This window comes from Electrophorus electricus, chromosome 10 (genome assembly GCF_013358815.1).
Source record: "Electrophorus electricus isolate fEleEle1 chromosome 10, fEleEle1.pri, whole genome shotgun sequence".
Taxonomy (NCBI): Eukaryota; Metazoa; Chordata; class Actinopteri; order Gymnotiformes; family Gymnotidae; genus Electrophorus; species Electrophorus electricus.
This window is the reverse complement of record NC_049544.1, coordinates 12579883-12602372: the sequence shown is the minus strand read 5'-3', so window position 1 is coordinate 12602372 and position 22490 is coordinate 12579883. Positions and strand designations below refer to the sequence as shown.

General features: G+C 42.5%; 1 protein-coding gene across 1 annotated transcript in view; it reads right to left on the bottom strand.

Annotated features, from left to right (window-relative positions):
- The window catches only part of rspo2 (R-spondin 2), a 41846-nt gene extending 20811 nt beyond the window's left edge, over positions 1–21035 (bottom strand). Inside the window, exons 1-3 of the mRNA XM_027024278.2 lie at positions 20727–21035; positions 20109–20477; positions 2898–3083 (exon numbers count right to left, since the gene is read on the bottom strand). Of these exons, the coding sequence (XP_026880079.1) occupies positions 2898–3083; positions 20109–20208 (286 nt within the window). The 5' untranslated portion in view covers positions 20209–20477; positions 20727–21035. The remainder of the gene's footprint in view (positions 1–2897; positions 3084–20108; positions 20478–20726) is intronic.
- Between the last annotated feature and the right edge of the window lie 1455 nt (positions 21036–22490).

Genomic DNA, 22490 nt, shown 5'->3' with positions numbered 1-22490 from the left:
CATACTCATTACTTAGTGATATGTTAACTTAGTGACAGGATATTCAAGGATACTGCTAATCAAAATTGTCCTTCAAAAAATGTCCTATGCTGTTAAGGAGGATAGACTGGACTTCACACAACAGTGGATATATATAGAGAGTGTGTCACAACAAAAAGAACCTGTATAGAAGACTCTTTCTCTCTCTCACCCCCCCCCCCTCACCTTTGTGTCTTAGATTTCTTAGACTTCAAAGATCATTCAGCATGTCACTGAGTGAATCAAATCATTTGTAATGAACTGCGTGTATTAAAACATTCAGGTTACACATTACCTGAATGTTTTAATACACATTTTTATGGCTTGCCTGCTGAAATATCTGGAAGGTTTCATTTTGCAATGTCTCCGCACCCAGCTCACTATGTGAGCAAGCAGATGACTAGTAAAATCAATTTATAATTCTGCAGATCAGAAGGAGTAAACTCTACTGTCCTCCTCTCAGAGAATGAGATCTACTGCAGTCCTCGTGGACTGTTTTGAATAACTCACAGCCAGAACAGAATGTTATGAACATGAGCTGATGTTTAGAATGATTACATTATCCAACGCCCTCTCTCCATATGCTTCTCTCTTTCCCAGTACGGCGCTGTACCCAGAAAGACAAATGAGATGAACTAGATGGATTACCTGATAAGTGTCTTGATGACAGCTGTTAAAGCTATCGCTGGTATCAGACTCTCCATTTACCACCGGTAGGATCTGAACCTCATTACAGCCTCTGCATTGTGAGTAAGAGTGTGTGGAGCGAAGAGGAGGTGGGTGTGGTGTGACGGTGTGTTAAAACACAGTTAAAATGGGGAGGAAGTCACTCGGGAGGACAGGCAGCAGAAAGGGAGGCTTCGAGATCGATGAAAGCGAGGCCTTTGGCTTGACAACGCTGGAAAAACTCAGCATAGCAGCTTCCCTTCTTCCTCGCTCCTTCAGTGCCTTTCTTCCAGCATTTATCTCTCCTGCTAGCCCTCGTCTAGCCTGCCATCTCTTTCTCTGGTTAGCTTCAGTTGCAGCACACAGACCCCTTGCTCTGGACCATCTTCCCACATAAGGAGAAGGAATTGGCTGGGCAAAGCTTGCACTCTGTGAAGAGGGCTTGTTGTGACAGAACACCCTCTGAGCGCTCGGTCAGGTGGATGTGAATGCTGTTGCTTGTCCCTCCGGCTCCTAGTGAAAAAGCAACTGGCAGAGTGTGAACCTGCTTTAATTTGGCTTTAGCTTTCACTTGAGCCTGCCAGTCTGCAAAGTATTTTTCAGTGAGATAAGATCACACAGACACACTTAAATGTAATAATAAACAGCTGCTTCTTAAGTGAATTCAGTGTTGTTGTTTTTTTCTTAAAAACATGTCTAAGTCAACATAATGCAGCACTGTAAGGTGTTGAATAAGCAGAGGAGTGGACAAATTAGGACAGTACTTTGTAACAGTTTATGTGTGTCATTCCTAAAATCACTTCCAGTAAGTCAGCAATTAGCTTTAATGTTAGCCCTGAAAAAACATCCCGTTATGGCTGACAGACATGAACATCTTAGCTAAGATGACAGGAAGAATGTAACTTTGGGAGGGTCAACTGCGAAGCTGGATTATGAAGTCATGACTGAAATTGTGATCACATCAAAGTGGGCTTTGTGCTGGGATCTGATACCACGTGACAATGTGAGGTTTTGTTCTGGGAGAAGCTCCCCTCAAAAGGAACCCAGATTAATTTGCCACACATCACTTTTGCTTAAAATCAAAATTCACAGAGGACGTGGAAGGGGTGAGGATCCAGGCAAAACAGAATTGTAAACTGTCAGAAAACAAAGGGTTTCTTGCCTTCCTCAGCATGCTCTTTTATTGTGGAGACGAGGAGAAGTGGGGCAAGGTTAGAGGTTATTCCACAAGGATAGCAGCTTCAGTTTATACCACAAGCTTATAAGCAGAAGGTTATCTTAGGTGATTAAAACTGGAAGCCCCACTGCACTAAGGCAGGGAAGTGACTTTTTTAGATGTAGCAAGCCCAGGATGTCTGGGTGCTTGGGCCTGCAGGTCCTGACACACTCCTCTGGGTGCCTGTTTCAGTCACATCTGTAATGGCCTTACCTCACAAAACCCATTGGGTTCAAGTTCTTCTCTGTTTTCACAAGAAGATCTTTGCCAACACCTGAAGCTTGTCTAAAAATACTGCAATTACATCTGATATAACCACAGAATGTAAAATGCAAAAAAAGTGAGCCTAGTTTGACAAATAGTAAGCGTGAGCTAAGAGATTTTATAGTGATTGCATCAGCTGGACTCCACAACAAAATTCACAGTTGGGAGGAGACAGGAAGCTTCAAATGGTAGTTATTTAGTTTTAATGAATCATATAACCATCCAGGCATGACTAAATATTATTGGATACTGGAGCACAGCGCTGTCACTCAGTTGCTTCCAGTGGAATGTGGAACCAATCAGATTCCACTCCACTTGATTCCATATTGAACTGCATTGGATCCAGATGTCCATACAGATCTCATGATGGCTGGACATGAAACTAAATTCAAACTAGGCTTCTTGTTTGTTTTTGTTCATTGCACAAACAGACAGTCAGCTCGCCTAAATGTAAGGTTTTATCCATCTGCTCAGAAGTGTGAGAGGCTTTTGATTTCATTTCTAAGTCACACTTTCCAGAATTCGCAACATGTCAGCCAAGTGGCAATATTGCTCACTTAGCCTGACGACTCCAAAAACCATCCATCTCACGCCCAGCTGAACTGGCAGGACTTTAGAGATCATTCATGCAGCTGCGCTAAAAATAAAAAATCCATGTATGTGTGTGTGTGTGTGTGTTTTCAAGTGTCCTCGAACCATACATATGCAGTGTAGTGAGGGGAGCGGATCATACTTGAGCACATGTTGATCTCGGGGCCCCGGGTGCCGTAGTAGCCTGAGGGACAGACGTGGAGGCACTCTCCATACTGCCTCATCCTCTCACGCCGCAGGAAGAGGAAGAGCTTAGGTTGGCATGTCATACACCCGTTGTCCTTCGAACACACTGAGCAGCCTTTGCAGATTGGGTAAACATAGCTAGCTGAAACACAAGAGAAAACAGATCCTGGTTATACGGGGTAATGAAGGCACACTGCGGGCTCACTCGCCCAAATGATACAAGAAGCAGGGGTATCAGTTAGGCCTGTTAGTCTGGTGCTGTAGGTTGTAGAATTACAAGGCACATTTAAAAGGCATGATACTATATTCAATAGCTATAATTGTCCAGCAGTACATCTGTGGAAGAAAATTTTCACCTATTCCTAGTAAAAGAAATACAATGAATCAAGAAATAGTCATTTATGTGAACCTCTTCTACATTTCTAGAAAAAAAAGTCTATTTTGCATGTGAACAGAGCACTGATTTGATTCAGGGCTTAACTCCTGAGCATAGCGTTGAGACAACCCCTGAAAGCCCAAAACCACAGTGACTACGAGAAGGATCGTGTTGCTGGTGGGAGACAAAGGAGCCAGTAACAACCAGACTGTTCCACAGTCAACGTCTCCTAATGTAAACTCCTTAGTGTCCAGTTTACAGGAAAATGTCCTTGGGCGCACACAATCGCTGCAAACGAGAGACACTGCTATTGATTGGAGCCAAGTTTTAAATATTACATGCCAAGACAGGGTAACATGCCTAACTGGATGACCTACCACAATACTTTATAAAATATCATGCTAGGAACTGTGGGTGAAAGAACAGAAAAAGGTACTATGGTGACCAGTATATCTCTAACCTCTTTTTAAGGACAGTCTTAAAAAACAGAATATTTTTCATTAAGAACTAAGATTACGGTCATCAAGGGACAATTGCTATAGAGAGAATCTAGTTGTTAATCAACCTCGATAAATGTAAATTTATTATCTTAGACTGGAGAAATGGGAATGTTAAAGCCTGCTCACAGATAAGTATTCTACATATGAATCTTTCTAGAGAGATTATACTGAGCCTTTGCAGAATCTATGTTTGTTTCAGTGTGAGTGTTGTACCAATCCCTCAGTGATCTTTCTGGGTAAGCCACCGCTCAGTGTGAACACAACTCTCCACCTCTTATAACCTTCATCTTCTGCTCCGCACCCCACCATACCTCTTCCATCATCTAGAAAGTAAACTAACCTAAACTAAACTGAACAAAACCAAACTGAAATAACATACATTCTGGAAACAACAATACAGCAGGAGGTAATCTAACAGTACCCAATGCTATCAAGCTATCAACATGCCCTGTGAGTCTTTCCAGACATGCAATGTATACACATGTATATACCACACTGGATATATTGTTGTCCAAGGTAAATAGTGCATCTCATTCAGTCATTACATATTTTATTAGAACAAAAACAGTGTTTGAGTGGCTGCCTCCAGGAAATTGAACCCTAAGCAAATATCAAAGGCAGCTCAGCTTCTCAAACAGAGCTGATACTGACACCAAAGGAGATTAAAACTGCTGCTTTTACACTAGGTAATTGGTATGGCAGTGATAACAAAGAAGGATATATAAAATTTCTGTTTATCTGTTTCATGTTCTGGACTCTCAACATGTGATGAGGAAACAAAACTGGACACATCGCTACCCAACCGCATCATGCATAAATGCAGACATATGGTGTACACTTTGGATGTGTTTATAGTAACCTGACGTTCACAGCAAATTGGCAAGCTCTCCTTTCCCCAACCTAAACTCTTTAGACCTGATTGCTATCATAGCATGGAGAACTGAGGAAACCAGGTCCAGCATGGGGCTAGAGGTGGGAAATGCAGGCTAATTTTGGGCCACTTGTTCGACTAACTAGCTGGTGGGTGGTACTGTTCTTCTTTCCTACTAATGTGTAATTATTTTAAATTCATCCAGCCACCAGCCCAGTCATCCATTTCAACAAAATATTTAATAATATTTTAATAAATAATCATTGTGAGTTTGAGCAACACAGATATCAAGTCTAATTGCTTCACGTAATTGATTGTGGCTAGCACGACCTGCTCCTGCTGGGCATGTGCACTGTGAGGAATCGTTCAGCTTGCTGTTCATTGTGCAACATGCAGCCTGGCCTTGTGTCGGCCGCACGTGCAGGTGTGAGCTCGCTCTAACCACCGCAGCCAAGAGTGACGGAAAACTGCAAGGGGAAGGCCCAGCCAATGGCTGAAGGGGCCTTAGTTTTAGCTGCAGTGAGCTTTTGGAGGAAGGATCAGACTCAACCAGTCTCGGGCAGGGGTGTCCAACTGCTGCCTTAGAGGACACAGGGCTTCCACATTTTATGGAAATCTTTCCACTGCCAACTGACTCATACCTGAGGCTATGACAGCTATGACTGGAGTCTCTTACCCTCCCCCTCCCCCCCACAGATTTCATCAATTGCTCTAGAGGATTGAATTCTAAACCAGAAAGTATGGCCTTATGCCAAGATCACTGTTGAAGACAACCTTTCACATTCAGTAGACAGTTATCTAGGAAAGGACACAACCAAAGGCACATGCATCAGTAGCACTTATTTCATACTCAACAGTCAACTCATTTTCATGTTCAACCTGAGATAAATAGCGAACTATGGTTGCACATGAATCAATGTCAACTGGAGGCTATTAGTGGATAAAGTCTGTGTCTCACTCATAAACAGTCTGCCATTATAATGCTACACTGCTTCTAAGAGAAACTGTGCAAGCCAGCCTTCCTTCATATATAAACCGTGTCATGGACCATGTTTTTAAGGCATAGTAGAATTCTTACAGTCGAAGTGCACTGGTGCCTGGGAAGTCCTGGCTTACAGTGAATTATAGTAGATAACCATAATTTTGCTGTAAAGTGGTTTTTTTTTTTGTACCAAGAGTTGTGGGAGTGTGTGCTTTTATATTCTACACCTGCACCGATATCTAGAGAGTGCTTTATGCTGACAATGTGTGTATTGTGGAATTCTACAGAAGAAATTATTGCTCTAAATCAAATCAAGGAACTCCCCTATTTTTTACACCCTGACATTGTATTCCAAGAGCTAATGGAAATAAAGAGCTTAGATGTTTGCGCTATTTAAAAAAACATGACACAAGTTAAGGCATATTTTCCCCATACCGCCATAGTGTAAAAAAGTGACACCTACCTCTCAGTGAGGTATTCCCCATCACATAGTTCCAACATAACCTAGTTTAAAAATGCCACTCAAACAAAACATCAATGACTAGAATTTAAGCACAGTCATCTAAAGAATCGACACGTGCCAAATGCTCTAGAGTCAAAATCACCATTAAAGATTACAAATAAATAAAAAGACACAGAAGAGCTTTACAATGACCAAGAGTCAAGGAAAATACTGTTAAAAATTTTCAGTGTGAAAGTGATGTTAGAGAAAGCGACACAATTGATCATCAGAATAAATCTGATGCATGTCTGTCAGCTAGAATGGTGCCTGTGGGAGACATGCATCTGGACTAATTGATTACAGGTACAGACTACAGGTCTTGATTTACTTAGTAAGACTGGATTGCTATCCTTGTTATTTTGTTCTTAGTTGTGTTTGTACTTATTCCTCAGGCTTTCTCTCCGGTTTGAGAATGTATAACTCGTCACGGGGACAACACTTTTTTTCTTTCGGAACTAATAATGATGTGACTTGACCTTGGAGTAATCAGCATGCAGCAGCTCCAAATGTACTTTACAGAGAGACCTCAAACATCAGTGCAGACAAACGGCGCAATAATTTCAGTTCGCAAGCCTCAAGGCAATGAGAACTAAAATCCAATTTGTTAAGGGTAAAATATCCTTCCAACATAATTCTGTGGTACTGTTCCTCTGTCTTGGCTGTAATGGGGAAGTTGGGAGATGACTTCAGATGAGCTCCACATTTCGCCCCCTCATTTGTGTACATCACGGGTGCAAGATGTGAGGCATAACGGCTTGTTTGGACTGGGCTGCTTTCATTCAGCCCAAAGAGGTTTAGTGCATAAAGTCTGTTTTGAATGGTGATAAAGGGCAATTAGTGCCATAGCAAGACCCAGCTGCAGAGAGCTCGGCCTCAGGTACATTTAATGACTTCTAAACAACTGTGATGGGCATCGACTGCATTTGCCAGGGCCCTGCCTGGGATGGGGGGAGGGGGAAGGTTTGGCAGGCTCCATACCTTCATTCCTACCTCCCTTTCTCTCCTAGACACATGCACATATAACAGCAACACCCCCCTACACACACTGCTCTCACGCCCTCGCTGGTCTCTATAACCACATAGTGTAGTATGACTCATTTAAAGTTTCTGCAAATTCAGAACCATAAAATGCTGCGATTTCAACTCTGTGATTGCGAGCTCTAACTACTCCCTATGGAGATCACATACACAAAGCAAGTTACCCACATCACTGAGGGTCATTTTGTGCTCATCCAATTAGTGAGAGTTGTGTAAAAGACAGATGTGGTGTCATTAGTAAGCAACTCAAGAACATGGCCCAGAGGAACCCCCCCCCCCCCCATACTCTCCTATTCAGTTATGAATGTTCCAATGAGAGCCTCACACAGCACAGCACATTTGCTTTTCAAACTTGTACTGCACGAGAGTCATGCAAAGTGCACCATCTTCAAAAGAGAGAATATTCAACATCAGAGCAGAGCAGCCTTCAGCAAGAGTTCCCTCACAAAAAAATGTAAGACAAGATTTCTTGAAACTCAAGTGAGAATATAGTGCACATGAAGAAAGAAAACTAGAAATATGCACCTGTTCACAAAAAAAGATTAAATAGCTTCACAATCATGTCAAGAAAATTTTCTATGTAAACAGCCAAAGGACTGGGTAAACCTCAGCCCTCAACAGCTAAACCCACAGGCTTCTTATGCGGTCTCTGCTCTGCGGTGAAAATTAAGTTTGCCAACAGAACCATGTATGTGTAACTTTCCTGAAAGTGTTTGGGTAGTGCACTTCTAAAAGGCATCATTATAAAGGCTACAGTCCACCACAGAAGAAATGTGCAGTTGGTTTCTCTGACTTCAGATGTTATGTCATCAAGATCTTTGCTAAAGTTTGAAAAATGAACTGAATGCATGACAAAATGCTTCTGCTGCCTGTGCCTGGGACTCATGTCCATTCAGCAGAACTTTCAGATGGTCTACCTGAAGCATGGCTGTGTCCCTGGCAGCTCTGTACGGTTCTGCGCTATTTGGGGCAGTATATGAAAAATGATGTTAAACCACCTACATTTGGTACAAATCACTTTACACTATAGTTATAAAAAATGAGGACTGGTGCTGGTGGTTGAGCAGGCAGGGCACATTATGCCCAGAAAGCACTCTGCAATCCTAGTTTAGCAGAAAATATGGCCATTGCCTCTAACTACTTTACAGCTGGAAGTAGTCGGGATTTTGGGATTCAAGCCTTTATTTTTCCAGTTTTCTTTAACAGCTCGTACTGTATGCATATGTTTACAATTTAGGGCAAACCCACCACTTATAATGATTTTGCAGCACGTGTCTGAGTAAACACATTGGTTTTATGGACTTAATAGCTTAGCTACATTCCTGGGTTGCAGGCCTGGGGGCATGGCAGACACTGAGGTTTGCAGATTGGATCTCAGATTGGATCTCAGCGCTTAAATTGGTTTATCTGATATAAAACGTGTCCAAAAACAACAGGTAGCCTGCAGTCTGAGCGAAAGTGACTAAAGCTGTGTCTCAGAACACTGCTGTTACTGAAATGCAAAGTCTCTTGTATTTGGGCTTGATGAATTAATAGCTATTAAAATCTGCATTAATCAGTTATCTATACCCAGTCTTCCAGCTGCAGTGATCATACTGTGAACTGCTTGATACTAAAGTGGGAAGAGTATCGTGAACCATCCAAACAGGGCCGGGAGGACTGCACCACACCTGTCTGCTCCAGGGCTACCTACCAGCCTGATTCCCACTGAGGGTGCAACAGAGTCTGCTTAAGTACCAAAACAACGGAACGTCTTCAGGCGCAGCTCTCCGCAGACACACCAAGCTCTCCGCAGACACACCAAGCTCTCCGCAGACACACCAGAGTACCAATTCATGTGAAAGTCGCTGGGAGGCCAGAATGACTTGTACTGGTGCTGGGAGGTCAGGAGCCTCTTGGAACTGTAGGTAATATACACAGTAATCCATCAAAGGCTGTGTGAGGTGACACAAGCATGTGTTTTGTGTTTTCCTTTTTTTGGGGGGGCATGATTTGGACCTTTACCACTTCTCAAGTAACTCCCAGGGCAGTAAAATAGTGTTAATCTCACTATTGAAAAGAGCTAGTGAGAACCAGAGACAGAGGAAGCAGAGGGGAAAAGGTGAGAGAAGGAGAGAAAGACAGAGGAAAGAGAAAAGACAGAAAGTGTAAAGAGAGGCACAGGAACAAGAATGTCAGAGACAGAGAGAGAGAAGTGAGAGAAAGTTAGAAAGGGTGGGAAATGGAATGGCTCAAATTAGCACACCTGTTGGTGATTTATCACACATAAAACTCACACCTAATTTTCACACCTGTAACTGGATGTGCTCGGCATGCTATAACTCACTCCCACATGGTGTTCTTCAGGAGCCGGCTGTGTGCTGAGTGCAGGAAGAAGCACCGGCACCTTAGCCACTGATGAGTGAAGCAGTCTGGGACTGTTATCATCATACACTGAGTCTTCCCTCTCCACATCACCGCCTCTGGGCCACTGGATCCCAGAGCACATCCCCACACCACACCCAACATGTCTTACCAGCAGGGAACCCTGACCCTTTTGAGGTTTTTGTACATTATACAGACACCCCTACTCACACACACACACACACACACACACACACACACACACACACACACACACACACACACACACACACAGACACAGACACAGACACACACACAGACACACACACACACACACACACATGCACACACAGACACACACACACACACACACAGACACAGACACACACACACACACACACACACACAGACACACACACACACACGCACACACACACACGCACACACATACACACCAACTCCAAGACTTCTCTCTTTCCCAAGCCTTAAACTTTTCATCCATCCATTGCAATCCTTGAGAAACCAAATCCTGCTGCACAGTTGTACATCATTACCCTTTAATAAGATTCCCTCACCAGCTCCTATCGTAGGCTAGCTCCAACCTGCTCCGAGAGGCCAGCTAAGAAATGCTCCGCAGGGTCAAAAGGGTGGAGCACCACAGGGTGCCCACAGACAGTCAAGCACCGACTCACACATATGGCCCTGGCCACTCAGACAGAACTTCAAAAGGCAGATGCCCAATACTGGCATTCTGGTTTGTCAAACATCACCAGCAGTTACATGACTCCTAGCACCTTCTTTATTCTCCACAGACCTCACTATCATGACACGGAAATAAGGCTTCAGATAGGACATAATGTCTCAAGACATAAAATATTTTTTTTAAAATCAAACTGAAGACACCAATCTGCCTTTATATAAAGAAAGCAGTTATAACACTAAAATAAACTTCAATATAGTTCTAAGATATTTGTCAAAGAGGTTATATAAAAACTAGCATTTTTAAGAAAAAGGCAAATGATTTGTGAAAACAGTACTCACACCAGGAGGTTAAGATAGTATGAAGGTAAAATGACACCTTTCGCTATTTCCTGCACACATGGTTGAGATGACACATGCACTCTGAGTGTCATTATGAGTTTTCCAGATCCTGACCTAAACTCCTACCTTGCAGGTGAAGACACGCAACACACCTTGTAGATATAAATGAAACCCATACAGATGCGTTCCATTCACACTCTTCTCAGACCTGCTGCAGCCAAGAGCTGTTTCCTCTTACACAAAGAGCCCTGCCACACACTCCCTCTCTCTCTCACACACACACACAGCTCCCCACTGCCCTGAGAGTCATCTATCCCACTGATAAAACTATTTCAGCAGCGGTGTTATCAGCATCTACCTATGTTTTAACTGAAGTGACACATTTTCCAGGCCTTACACATGTAGAATGTGGGGTCAGGCAGTGGCATCACTGAAACCATTAGCGAGTACACATGTAAACTACACATGACCTCTGCCTGTGTGCACCTATCTACCCCCCCCCCACCCCCACCCCCCACCCCGACCCCCTGTCTGTGACAGCTGTTTACGCAAGAGAAGACAGGCTACTCCTGAGGCCTGGCTCTGGTCCAAATAAAACAGCACAGAGTTGAAGAAAAGTCAGCCAAGATGTAATACAAGTGGATAACCAAGAGGGGGAAAAAAGCAGGAATCTGAAAAATGCTGATGGCTAGTTTTCCCTGCCCCATGCCTTTTCTCTACCACAGGCTGGCTCCTGCTGCACAGCCCAGGTTTTTGGGGTGGGGGAGAAGAAATACAAAGATTCGTGCTGCAAAATGCATAATCCCACCACAACAGAGGTTCTTTGCGAGAAAATACAATCTGAAGCCAAGAAGGCGGAATATTGTTTTGGCAGGTATTTGTGTATTAAAATCATATGAATTTGCCCAAATAATGCACAGCTGTTTGAAATGGCAATTTTCTGCTCTTCTCTGGGCAATGGACTCAACAAAGAAGACAGCTACACCTGTGCCACACAGCCCAGGCCTGCCTCCTGGGCTTCTGCGGCTGCCTGCCTTTCTAACACAAAAGGCTCGCGAAACATCTTAGTGACAGTGATAGAACTAATTGAAGGTTTTTTTATGCAAAGCCATAACAATGTTATAACCCTATCACTACTTTTACAGTATAGGAGCATGTATCAGAGCCTGTCAATCAAAACGCGTTTGCCTGGCATATGTGACTGGTGAATGGACCGGCAATAGTATTCAAAAAACAGCCTGTTGCCAGTGAGAGTGTGTATCTACTGTTAGTGACCCTCAAGGACCTCTCCTCCAACAGAGCCTATCTTTAAAGACAGAGAGAGAGAGAGAGAGAGAGAGAGCGAGAGAGAGAGAGAGAGAGGGAGAGGGAGGAAGGAGAGTGAGACAGAAAGGTAAAGAATGAATGAGAAGGGAGAGAATGGAGAGAAAGGAGAGACAGCACCAGGAGTCTCTACTGACTTTCATGCATGGCCCTGACTGACACAACACCAGGGCTTCTGCACAGGCAGCAGGGTGACCCAACAGGCCAGCAGGGGCAGGTTAAGCTCCACAGTAAGTTAGCCAAGCAGCACTAAGGGTGGACAAAGATTATGAGAGGGCAGCAAGAGGAGGCCTGACCCTGACTCTGTCCACGTCCTCCGGCCGGCCTAATTACAGCCCTGCAGAGCCCTGAGCGCCTCTGTTCCATCTTACCAGTTTCCGTCCATCCCGGAGTAAAGAGCAGGCGTGCTGACATGGGCTTCGACGTGGAGTGGCAGCATAATTAGATGCCCTATAGCACGCAGGGGAACAGGGAGGGCCTGTCTATCTGTCCAACGCTAGAGGTTTGGGGGAGGGGTGCCAGCAGCCATGCACTGCCCTGTCATCATCATGGCCAACCATGTAGGTGTGGTTATAAATATCTATCAGACAGGCCCCTGTGCCTAGCGCCTGCTGTGTGTGTGTGTGTGTGTGTGTGTGTGTGTGTGTGTGTGTGTGTGTGTGTGTGTGTGTGTACGCATCTGTGGAGGCCTCCAGAGCTCCGGTTACAGCAAGGCTTTAGAGATTGATCAGAGTTAGGCAGGAGGCAGCACACACAGGGAGACATGTTAGCAACAGCACACCCAAATGTAAAACCGAACAGCACTAACTCCCGGAGGAACAGGCACATGCGTATTCTGGAAGTAGAACCAGTTCGAGTTCTCAATCTCGGCAGCTGTACTTAGAGATGCTGATTAACTCTATAAGCTGTCCCAAACAGTCCGTCGACAGCCCATTAACCAGTCATGGCTCCTGGCTCTCCTGAGCTGACATTACACAGGGTGTTGAGGATGTGAGCTCTGGCTTGTGGTGCCCTAAATAATTATAATGGGTCAAGTACAGGTCAGGTTGCAGGGTGAGAGGCCTTATTGATATGCACTCAGGACATGTACATAAAGTCAAGTATCAGTGGTTAACCTCACTCACTTTTTGACTTTTGAAACGTTCATGTTAATATCATCTTTAATCTTTACTTTAACATTTAGTTGAAACCCAGGGTAATAAACAAATAATAAAGACACTCAGCACAGGTGGAAATATCTAACCATTTGTCTAATCTGCAAATCCATGATATACTGCAACTACCATGACTGGAATTCATTACTTGAAATATAAAGTAAAAGCAGTGAGCATTTGACACAGAACTGCTGAAGCTCTTATGTTTCTGATGTGTTCATTTCATGTCCTGCCTTTAAGTGACTCACTGGTTTACCATATTTAGTAGCTTTATTAGAAATATTAGCCTGTTCATTAGCCTCATGTGGCAGACCAGCCGGTGACCTCAGTCCATTCAATGAACACATCTATGGTTTCAAATTGAAACTAAGACGCTGCCATGTATATACGCATATGCATGTATCTGCATACGAAATCTGAGCCTTGTGCAAGTGACTACTTTGTAGCTGTGTCGCTAGTCTATATAAAAAAGCACAGTGGTCTCTCACACTGCTGTAACTTCTAGAAGTAGTGTGGCAGTGACTCATCAGATGTTGGTACAAACTGCATTCCAAAAGGAATTTGGATCTTTAACTGCTTTTTTTTTTATATCAGATTTTGTTCGATCCGTGTAATGACTGAAAAACGAAGCAGGTGATATTCCTATGCATTTGTGGGCTGGCCCAAAATTGCAGACTGTGACAAAAGTCTACAAATTTTCAGCTTTGATTAATCATCTTCTTGTTCTATCACAATAGGCACTGTAAGCATTAAGTGATCTTAAAGGAAAGAAAAAGAAATGTTTGAGATTTTACTTAAGGGGAAGAGTACTGAATTGAAAGGCAGATGTTGCTATTTTGGCTCAGGCTTCAATGATGTATGGGGCTTGCTATTGAGGGAAAAACAAAGGTGAAGGTTGAAAAAATCTCCCACTCACTCAGGTGGGACGTCAGACTTGTTTTCAGATCCAGTTTCCTATCACCATTGGGAAATGTGGATTGTATGTAATAAGTTCGTTTTTTACAGTGCGGTAAAATGTGGGCTGAAAGAAAACCATCTGTTTGGCATTTAAAATTGTCAGCATATGGGATGCTCTGATGACAATGACTGAAAGGGGGAGGTGAGAGGGAGGGTGGAATATCCCCTTATGTATGAGTCCATTGGGGGGGGAGTGAAATTTTAACATAAAATGTATGTTTCACCCACAAAGTGCTTTGACATGACAAATGGAGACACGTTGGAGAAATGCACTGCTTATCTGCATGAACTGACCACTTCTCTCTTCTCCCTAGTAAACAGCTCACAAACAAAGAGATATTCCCATTGGCGGGGAAACACGGCACTCCAAATTTGAATCTGGAGACTGTGGGTCTCTCTAAATGTGCTAAAGCTAACCTAATTTGTTGGGGGAAGGGGTGTCATTGTGGTAAATGAAAACAAAGAAAACCAAAACCAGATAAGCCACAGAGGGTCATATGGGGCTCGAGGAATCCGTCTGATCGTGAGTTCATGCCACTGGGTTTCCCGCTGAGAGCAAGCCAGCAGAGTGCCAATTGCTGCAGCCAGAGTCATTTCGGTGGCGCCTCACTCTCCCAGGCCAGTGGTCCCAACCCCTTACACACTCTCAGTTCTGACACTCTCAACAGGCCAGCAGTCCCAACCCCATACACACCCTCAGCTCTGACACCATCACCAGGCCAGTAGTCCCAACCCTATACACATTCTCAGCTGTGACACGATCACCCCAACCAGCAGTCCCAACCCCATACACACCCTCAGCTCTGACACTATCACCAGGCCAGCAGTCCCAACCCCATGTACACCCTCAGATCTGACACTATCACCAGCCAGTCAATTATGGTCATTAAATTGTCACTGGATTAATACAACAGCTAAATGAAGATTGACGGTGCTTCAGCAGAACACATTTGCCCCAGCTGTTCTGGATCTGAGCAGTGCTAGAACACAGTAAAGTACAGGCATGTGATTTGAGCTAAGACAAATGTGTGGACAAATCTACTGGTGACAGGGGGAATAAAGACAGAAGACACTGCCTCTTTGAAAGACTGGGGATGAACCAGTAAACTCAGCTCAAACAAAGACTTGAAGCTTGCCGAGAGTGCCCCAGTTTGCTGAGAGATATCTTTTGGAGAGTTACATTTAACTTATTTATCTATAGACACACAGGTGAGAAAGGTATGGAAAAAAAGGCAGGGACAGAAAATGTTCCCTTCCATACTGTGCTACTTCATGACTGTAAAAGCTCTAATCCTTCACAGGTGATGGAGCTCAGACTAAACCCTCATCAACTGATCTCCTCAAATATGGCCCCTCTCCCTATACCTGTTTCAGCCTAGGTTAAGAACTCTTCTTCCTGAGTGTTGCATGCACACTATTTACAATCATGAACCTCTGCTTATGTTTCAGGAGTTCAATAAAACAAGCACTGTGCTGCCAAGTGAGGGACAGCTTGCATGCACTACTTCAGGAGTTAGAGGGAAATGGCTGTCCAGTGCCTTGAGGCTGGTGGCATAGGAGGATCACCCTAGGCAATGGCCCAAGCAGCAATGAGTGAAGGACACTGGGCACTGTTTTACACACACACACACACACACACACACACACACACACACACACACACACACACACACACACGCGCATGCACACAATGCTCTTTCCAATGGATCAGCACCATGTAAAATCCCTCATTAAAAGACATGTCTTCTGGAGTCCTTTTCACTTTTTCTAAATGCGGAGTGGCAAATTCTGCTTTCAAAAAAGCTGTTAGGAGTGTTCTTCCTCCTGTCAGGCACTTAATCAGTGTATTATATTACATGAACATAGCAGAGGCCAACATTAACACTTATGCCCATTAACCTGGGACCTTGTGTAAGCTTTCGGCAAACACCACTCTATATTCAAATGTGCTCTTCTCTCTCTGCCATGAGGTTTTATACCCATTTGGATTCACTGAACTAATCAAACTAAAACACAAAAGTCTATTTTAAAAACTGTTACCTTCTCTCTCAAAATAAACTTCCACCATCTTTCATTTCTAATCTGGTTAATGATTTATCTCTTTTGTTCCAAGTACCATCATCTTATTCAAACCATTCATTCACCAATTCTTACACTTCACTAAGTAATTTAATCACCCTTTAAATGCCAGGCACTCCTGGTCCACTTCTTCTGCCACCTTTGACTCTTTCGATGGTGCCTGGGTCTAATGGAGTTTCACTGTGGACTGGAGTGGCACACAACCAATGGAAACAGATGCCATTCATGAAAAAAGGAAGCAGTGATACAGCATGTATATGTGCTAATGAGGTCTGGAAAGTGAATCTAAACTTCATGACTTTACACCCCCTTACACCCCCCACACTCACACCTCTCTTGCTCTCTGAGAGTACATTCAATTAAGTGCCAAAACAGTGAACCTGTTTCAAATGCCTTTCATAGTCAAATTAAGAATGACTCAATCAAGAAGAATCACAATGCCTCAGTATCATGTTTGCATTAGTGGTAAGAGCAATTTATATTCTATAAAATAAAATGGCTTCCTAAATATCTCCCAGTATAACCCTAGATCAAGCCATAACTACACTGAAATATAATAATAACAACAACAAAATTACATGTAAATATTTAAAGATTTAAGTAGAAAAAAATAGCAGTGGTTTACAACCTCAAATCCACAACCTAAAGGTTACTGGTTCAAATCGCTTTATGTTTCAGGGGTTTATAGGTTTTTGTGTCCTCTGTCCTTCCATTCTACTCTTCAGCCCCTCTGCAGAATACTCTACTTGACAACAGATTATTAATTCAGAAACAAAAAAACCCTCTGATCATAACTTTTCACAACCAAGTGTTTGTAAAGACAAATCCGACAGCATTATTAGGAATAATAAAGTTCAGAATTTAGATCAGTTTTTATAAGTTAGAAAACTCAAAGAAAAAGAACTGACCTACACTCTCACAACTTCAGAAGCCCATGGAATGAATGTTATGATTTAAACATCTACTGTTTCTTACATAAACTGGATTCACCTCCAGAAGCACTAACCTTTCACAGCAGATAAAATACCTCTGTCCGAAATGTCCTGTTTCTCTGGAAACTTTACTGCAATTTTGATCACCTACATCTTTTAGAGCAAGTCTTTTTTTTTACTCACTGGAACCTAAGATACAACATTTTCAAATATTAATGTATACGTTTCTTATTTATTTAAAATCCAAAAACTAAAAAAAAATTAAATGTGGCTTCCCTACTGCCAACATAGTCAAAAACATTCTGAATAAATTCCTTAACAAAAGGTTAACACCCCCCACTCCACCCCAGATGTGAAAAGCAGATTCCTGCATCTCTCCTCCTCTGGGCTACATTGGTACTTGAGCTTTTGGTTTTTATGTAGTCAGCAGGTGGCATCATTAACCAGGAAATAAAAATAAAAACCAACACCCCAGAGTCTAGCAATGATATCAAGCTGAGCACACCGGGAGCTTTTCTGCTCTCTGTAGAGTGCAAAGTAGGTGTAAAGAAGTGCCCTTACCATTGGTTTTGTTTTATTCAAACACAAAGTTGAGCCAAGTCTGATGCTGGTGGGGGATGGTAGGTGTACCAACACCATCTGTAATAAGGACTTCTGATTATAGTCATCATCAGCTTCATCATATTTTTCATAATTCATCCATCAACTTTGTTCAGGCTGGGGTCACTAATGTCAGCATTACAATGTTGAGAAGCCTACACAGCACTTCAGACACTATGCTTCTCCACTTTAGTCACAACACGTGCTAATTAATGTTTGTCTGATGCATCAGAGAGCAAAAAGACATTCAGTGAGAACATGTGGCTTGCGTTTCCGGAATTATTAAAATACCTCTGTACGGCAGCGTGCCAGCAAAGATTGTATATAAAGCTGTCAGAGAAATCCTCAAGGCAAGAAAAATATTTGACTGTTTCAGACTCTATTGAACCATGATTCTCTATCCGGTGGTTCTCTCAAAAAGCATGATAAATAAAGGAAGGAAGCAAATCTAAGCTTGGCTGCTTGCCACAGCATTTCATATGTCGCTCCTGGCCTCTGTTACTTCAAAACAACAGAAACCATTCCTCCTTTCACCCCTTCGAAACATGCAGATCAGAGCCTATGCGTGGCTACAGCAGCCTGCAGTCAAAACTCTCAAGGCTGAGGGGGCCTCAGATTTAAATGCAGAATTGCTACATAAGATTAATGTATTTCTGCCTCTCTCTCTCTCACACACACACATACACACACACACACACACACACACACACACGCATGTTTTCAAGATACCTTAGCCACCATTTTAAAAAAGGAAAAGTTCCCCTCTGCCAGCAAGTTTGATCCAATTAAGAAAATTATATTACGGAGTATCTGAGATCACAGTTTTCGTAGAAAATAGGGGAGCAGAAAATGTGTGTGTGCCAGTACCCTGCAGTGATTGCCTGATTATTTGCAGATGGGCAGTAGAAGGATTGCAGCCGGAGTTAAGGTTGCCCTTGGCATGTCATGCATATGATTAAACCTATGATTGCCTCCCAGTTCAACATCTCTGAGAACAGAGGAAAAAAAAGAGAGAATATCTGTCGTAATTCTTGTCCTCTTTCTTCAGCCATATGGATGCCTCAAATTCAGTATCAACTGAATTCTAGACTATACTGAAGTGATAATGTCTCACATACAAGTTCCTGTTCTTTGCCGTGACTAAGGGAAAAAGTCACACTGGTCATTAATTTCTTCCCATCAGGATTAAATTCTTGTACACTGCAGCAACTAATCAGTAGCTACAGTAGCCTATGTGATTAATTAAAATTGGCTTATGCTATGTGGAGTCCTAATGCATTTGAAAAGAGTAGGGAGGTGTTCATTCACCTATTCATCAAAATCCACTCGTCCCGAAACTAAAGTGTCTTCTCTAAGTGATGGACAACGCCGCATTACCGAGCTCTCAACTGAGGATGACTACGGAGTTCATTCCTCATAGATGTACAGACACGACCGAGTACGCTATAGCCTAAGATGCTTCGTCTGTTATGAGCCCTCTGATACAATGGATGGACCTGCGTAACAAAGTGTTAATTATTACATTGTTATAAAATTTAACCAACGTACAAAACAGATGTAGCCCAGTTAGCCATTTTATCTGCCATAGCTAACATTAGACTCCCAGTTTCATTCTGACAAAATTTGAATTGACCAAACGTATAGACTATCCGGTGAGGCAAACGGTTGTTTTAAAACGAAGTCATTTACAATGATGTCACACTTGGATAAGAGCCATAAACTGCGAAAGGGGCTTCACTGTCCGCCAGACGTTAGCTAGGAATACTTAAGAAATCTGAAAATGAGAGAGCGTTCCAGACTTGGCAGTGCGTGTTGGTTTGCTACAGCCTCCTCTCAGACTGGCTAGATGCGAGCTCCATCACAATACGCGTCATCTCGCCGACTGATAACTCTGAGATAGGTCAGGAGTGACTCATGACATTTTAAAATGAAGTTAGGCTAGATCGTTTGACCGCAATAAAACGACTGCTGCGTGACTTTTATTCAAGCCACTCCGACGGTTACGAACAGCCTGCTGTTATCGTTACGCGCTTACAAGCTTGGGTTATAGCACGCGTAGTTTACTCACGCGCAAGTCAAAAGCCGCAGCCGAATCAATCGGTGGGAACATTTCTACCGAGGTGGCGAAGGCGCGAGGGAATGTTAGACCGAGTTGCTTTTTTTCTGCCGCTCAGTCATTAAAAACACACACAAAATAACAACCCACATATACGGTGAATATTTTCACAGAACACAGGGTCAACTAGGCTATAGGCTACGACACGTCTAAAATTTGGTGTCAAATTTGGGTTTCAGTATCGGGCAAAAACAGTAAGTATAAAGGACGTCGGTTTTGCTCACAACGTGTGAACGTTTAGCTACAAAATGTGAACGATTCTGTCACTTAAAACAATAGCAAGAGGTGTGTAAACACAATGCAGAGTGCGATTTTTTTGGAGGATGCAAAGCATGAACGCCCAGCCTGCTTACCTCTTTTGTTCCTTCTCCAGCGATGCGACTGAGTCTGACAGTGGCTGTAGTCCATACAGTTCAACACGATTAAAGCAAAGGAGAAAAGTCGAAACTGCATCTGGGCGGCTATATGTTCTTTCGATTCAGGTTAGAAGAGCCAAATGTATTTGAAGTGATTTTCCCGTTCCAGAGTCTTCAAGGTCCGTATATATGGGTTTAATACATAGATTTTTCCAGAGTGTAATAGGGAGTTTAAAAGTCCGTAGTTCAGTGTGCCACTCATTAGACGGGTAGCGCAAACAGTTTATCATCAACGAGTAATGTCATTTTTATGAAGCATGTGAAAAGCTTATGAGAAGGATAATCATAAGAAAATGCCCCAGTAGTCTGCGGAAAGAGTCAAAACGAGGTTATATGTAAAACACCCGGTGATCGATCAACATGGATGATAGCCTAGAGCACGATATGAATAATCTATTCAATCAATTAAAAATACATTTAAATTAATAATACACACTGTATTTTACAACGAATTAAAATTATTCTGGCGTAACATTATGGTGTAGCACAAATCACCAAACACTTTCCGAAAACGTTGAGAATATTCGATACAGAAACATATAGAAAACGAAATACCTGCGACGGAAAATAAGTCCAATCCGCGTGAGAAACTAATATCAAGTTCCTTCAGAATGCCAAAGAGGACTTAGAGCATACAGCATCCCTTTCGCGGGAAAGTTTCTCACTTTTATAACGACAGAGATCCGTTATTTGTAGCCTATCAGTCTTTCTTGTACGCAGAAATGTTCTTAAGACGGTACTCCGTGTAAGCAAGCACATTGATTATGATGTCCACAAGTCTTTATGTCGAACACCTGAATCTCATTATAATTTAAACTTACATGTAAGATTGGTGTGGATTTCTTCACTGTTCGGTAGGCTATAGGCTTCACCGCTCGGCTGATGAGGTACCACTAGTGGTCCTGATGCTTGCCTGTTTTTACTATATAGCTGCTCCTGTCACGTGGAGACTCCCAGGATCTTTTCAGAGTTTGGAAGCCCCCCGGCCAAAAGAGGGGTGTTTTCCCTTTTAAGATTTCGAAGATTATACATGCAATTAAACTCACTGGTTCTATATGACTTAACGAGATTCCTCAGGGTCCTAGTGCAGGTCTCAAATTAAAAGTGACCATCGCCGAGAATTACGAAACATCTTAATCCCACATGCCTATTATAATTCTCGTCTCTTTTCTCCATAGAATGCATTCGATCCAACACAGTAATTAGAGAAAGTTCATATTACCAGGACATGACCAAATGAATCCAACTCTAAATGAACTTGATTAATGTACTGCACACTTCACATTAATGACTTATCCTATGACAGTAAACTGTTGGTTCAGATTTATACTGTGACATTTGACATTTTAACGCATTTGGCAGACGCTCTTGTACAGAGCGTTTTCAATGTACCATTTACCAGTGTTAAAGGACTGCATATTCATTGGAGCTCAGTTTAAACACATTAATGAAAGGTTTAACTACTGAGAAACTCAGGTGTCATATTGTCGAGTTCATAGATTGAGGCAAATTATGGCGTATTTGTACGATTTAACAGAATTGGGTGAAAACCGCTATTACATGCCATATCATAAAAAGCATACGTTATAGAGAAAGCTCAGAGAACATATACAGCTGTCTGCGCAGAAGGAAATCTACCGTGCTGCTGTCAAATTCACCTGTAAGCATCCGTGCATCTACATCTCAAAGCCCAGCGAAGGCTGTCGTGTCGGGGTTTTTTTTTTATCATTAAAAATACCCATCATGACCACTAGGTGTGGCACTTAATCTTTTATTTATTTGTTCTTTTTGTGTTACTCACTTTTTAGGACGTCTCCATTTCCAGTATGGTTTACACATAATAATCGAAAAAGCCTCTAGAATCCCTAGGATGAGGTTTGGTCAAAGAGAAGAATGCAGTGCAGACTTTCTAAACCTGCGTAAAGTCGCACAGCACCTTTGAGAGATCATGAGGTCTTACTGATGCCACAGAACAATCACAAAAATACATGGTGTTCATTTCACCCAGTAGCCTATTCTTCAACATTTGCTATCACACACAAAGACATTTTCATACTATTTTTTACTCTTAGGTCTTTAATGTAAAAATTAAAGTAAAATACTGTGACAAATGACTACTAAGCATTTCTCAGCTTTTTAAAGTACTAAGATATGAGTTATTTTAAAGTGGCTACAAAGTACAATGAAGTACCATGTTTTAGCTTTAGTTTGAAGCTATTTGAAGAAAAAAAGTAGGATTAGGCTTATTTAACCATAATATGTAACATTAAATGTGTAATTTCTCATTTCAAAGAACCTCTCAGGAATTGAACCTGTAGC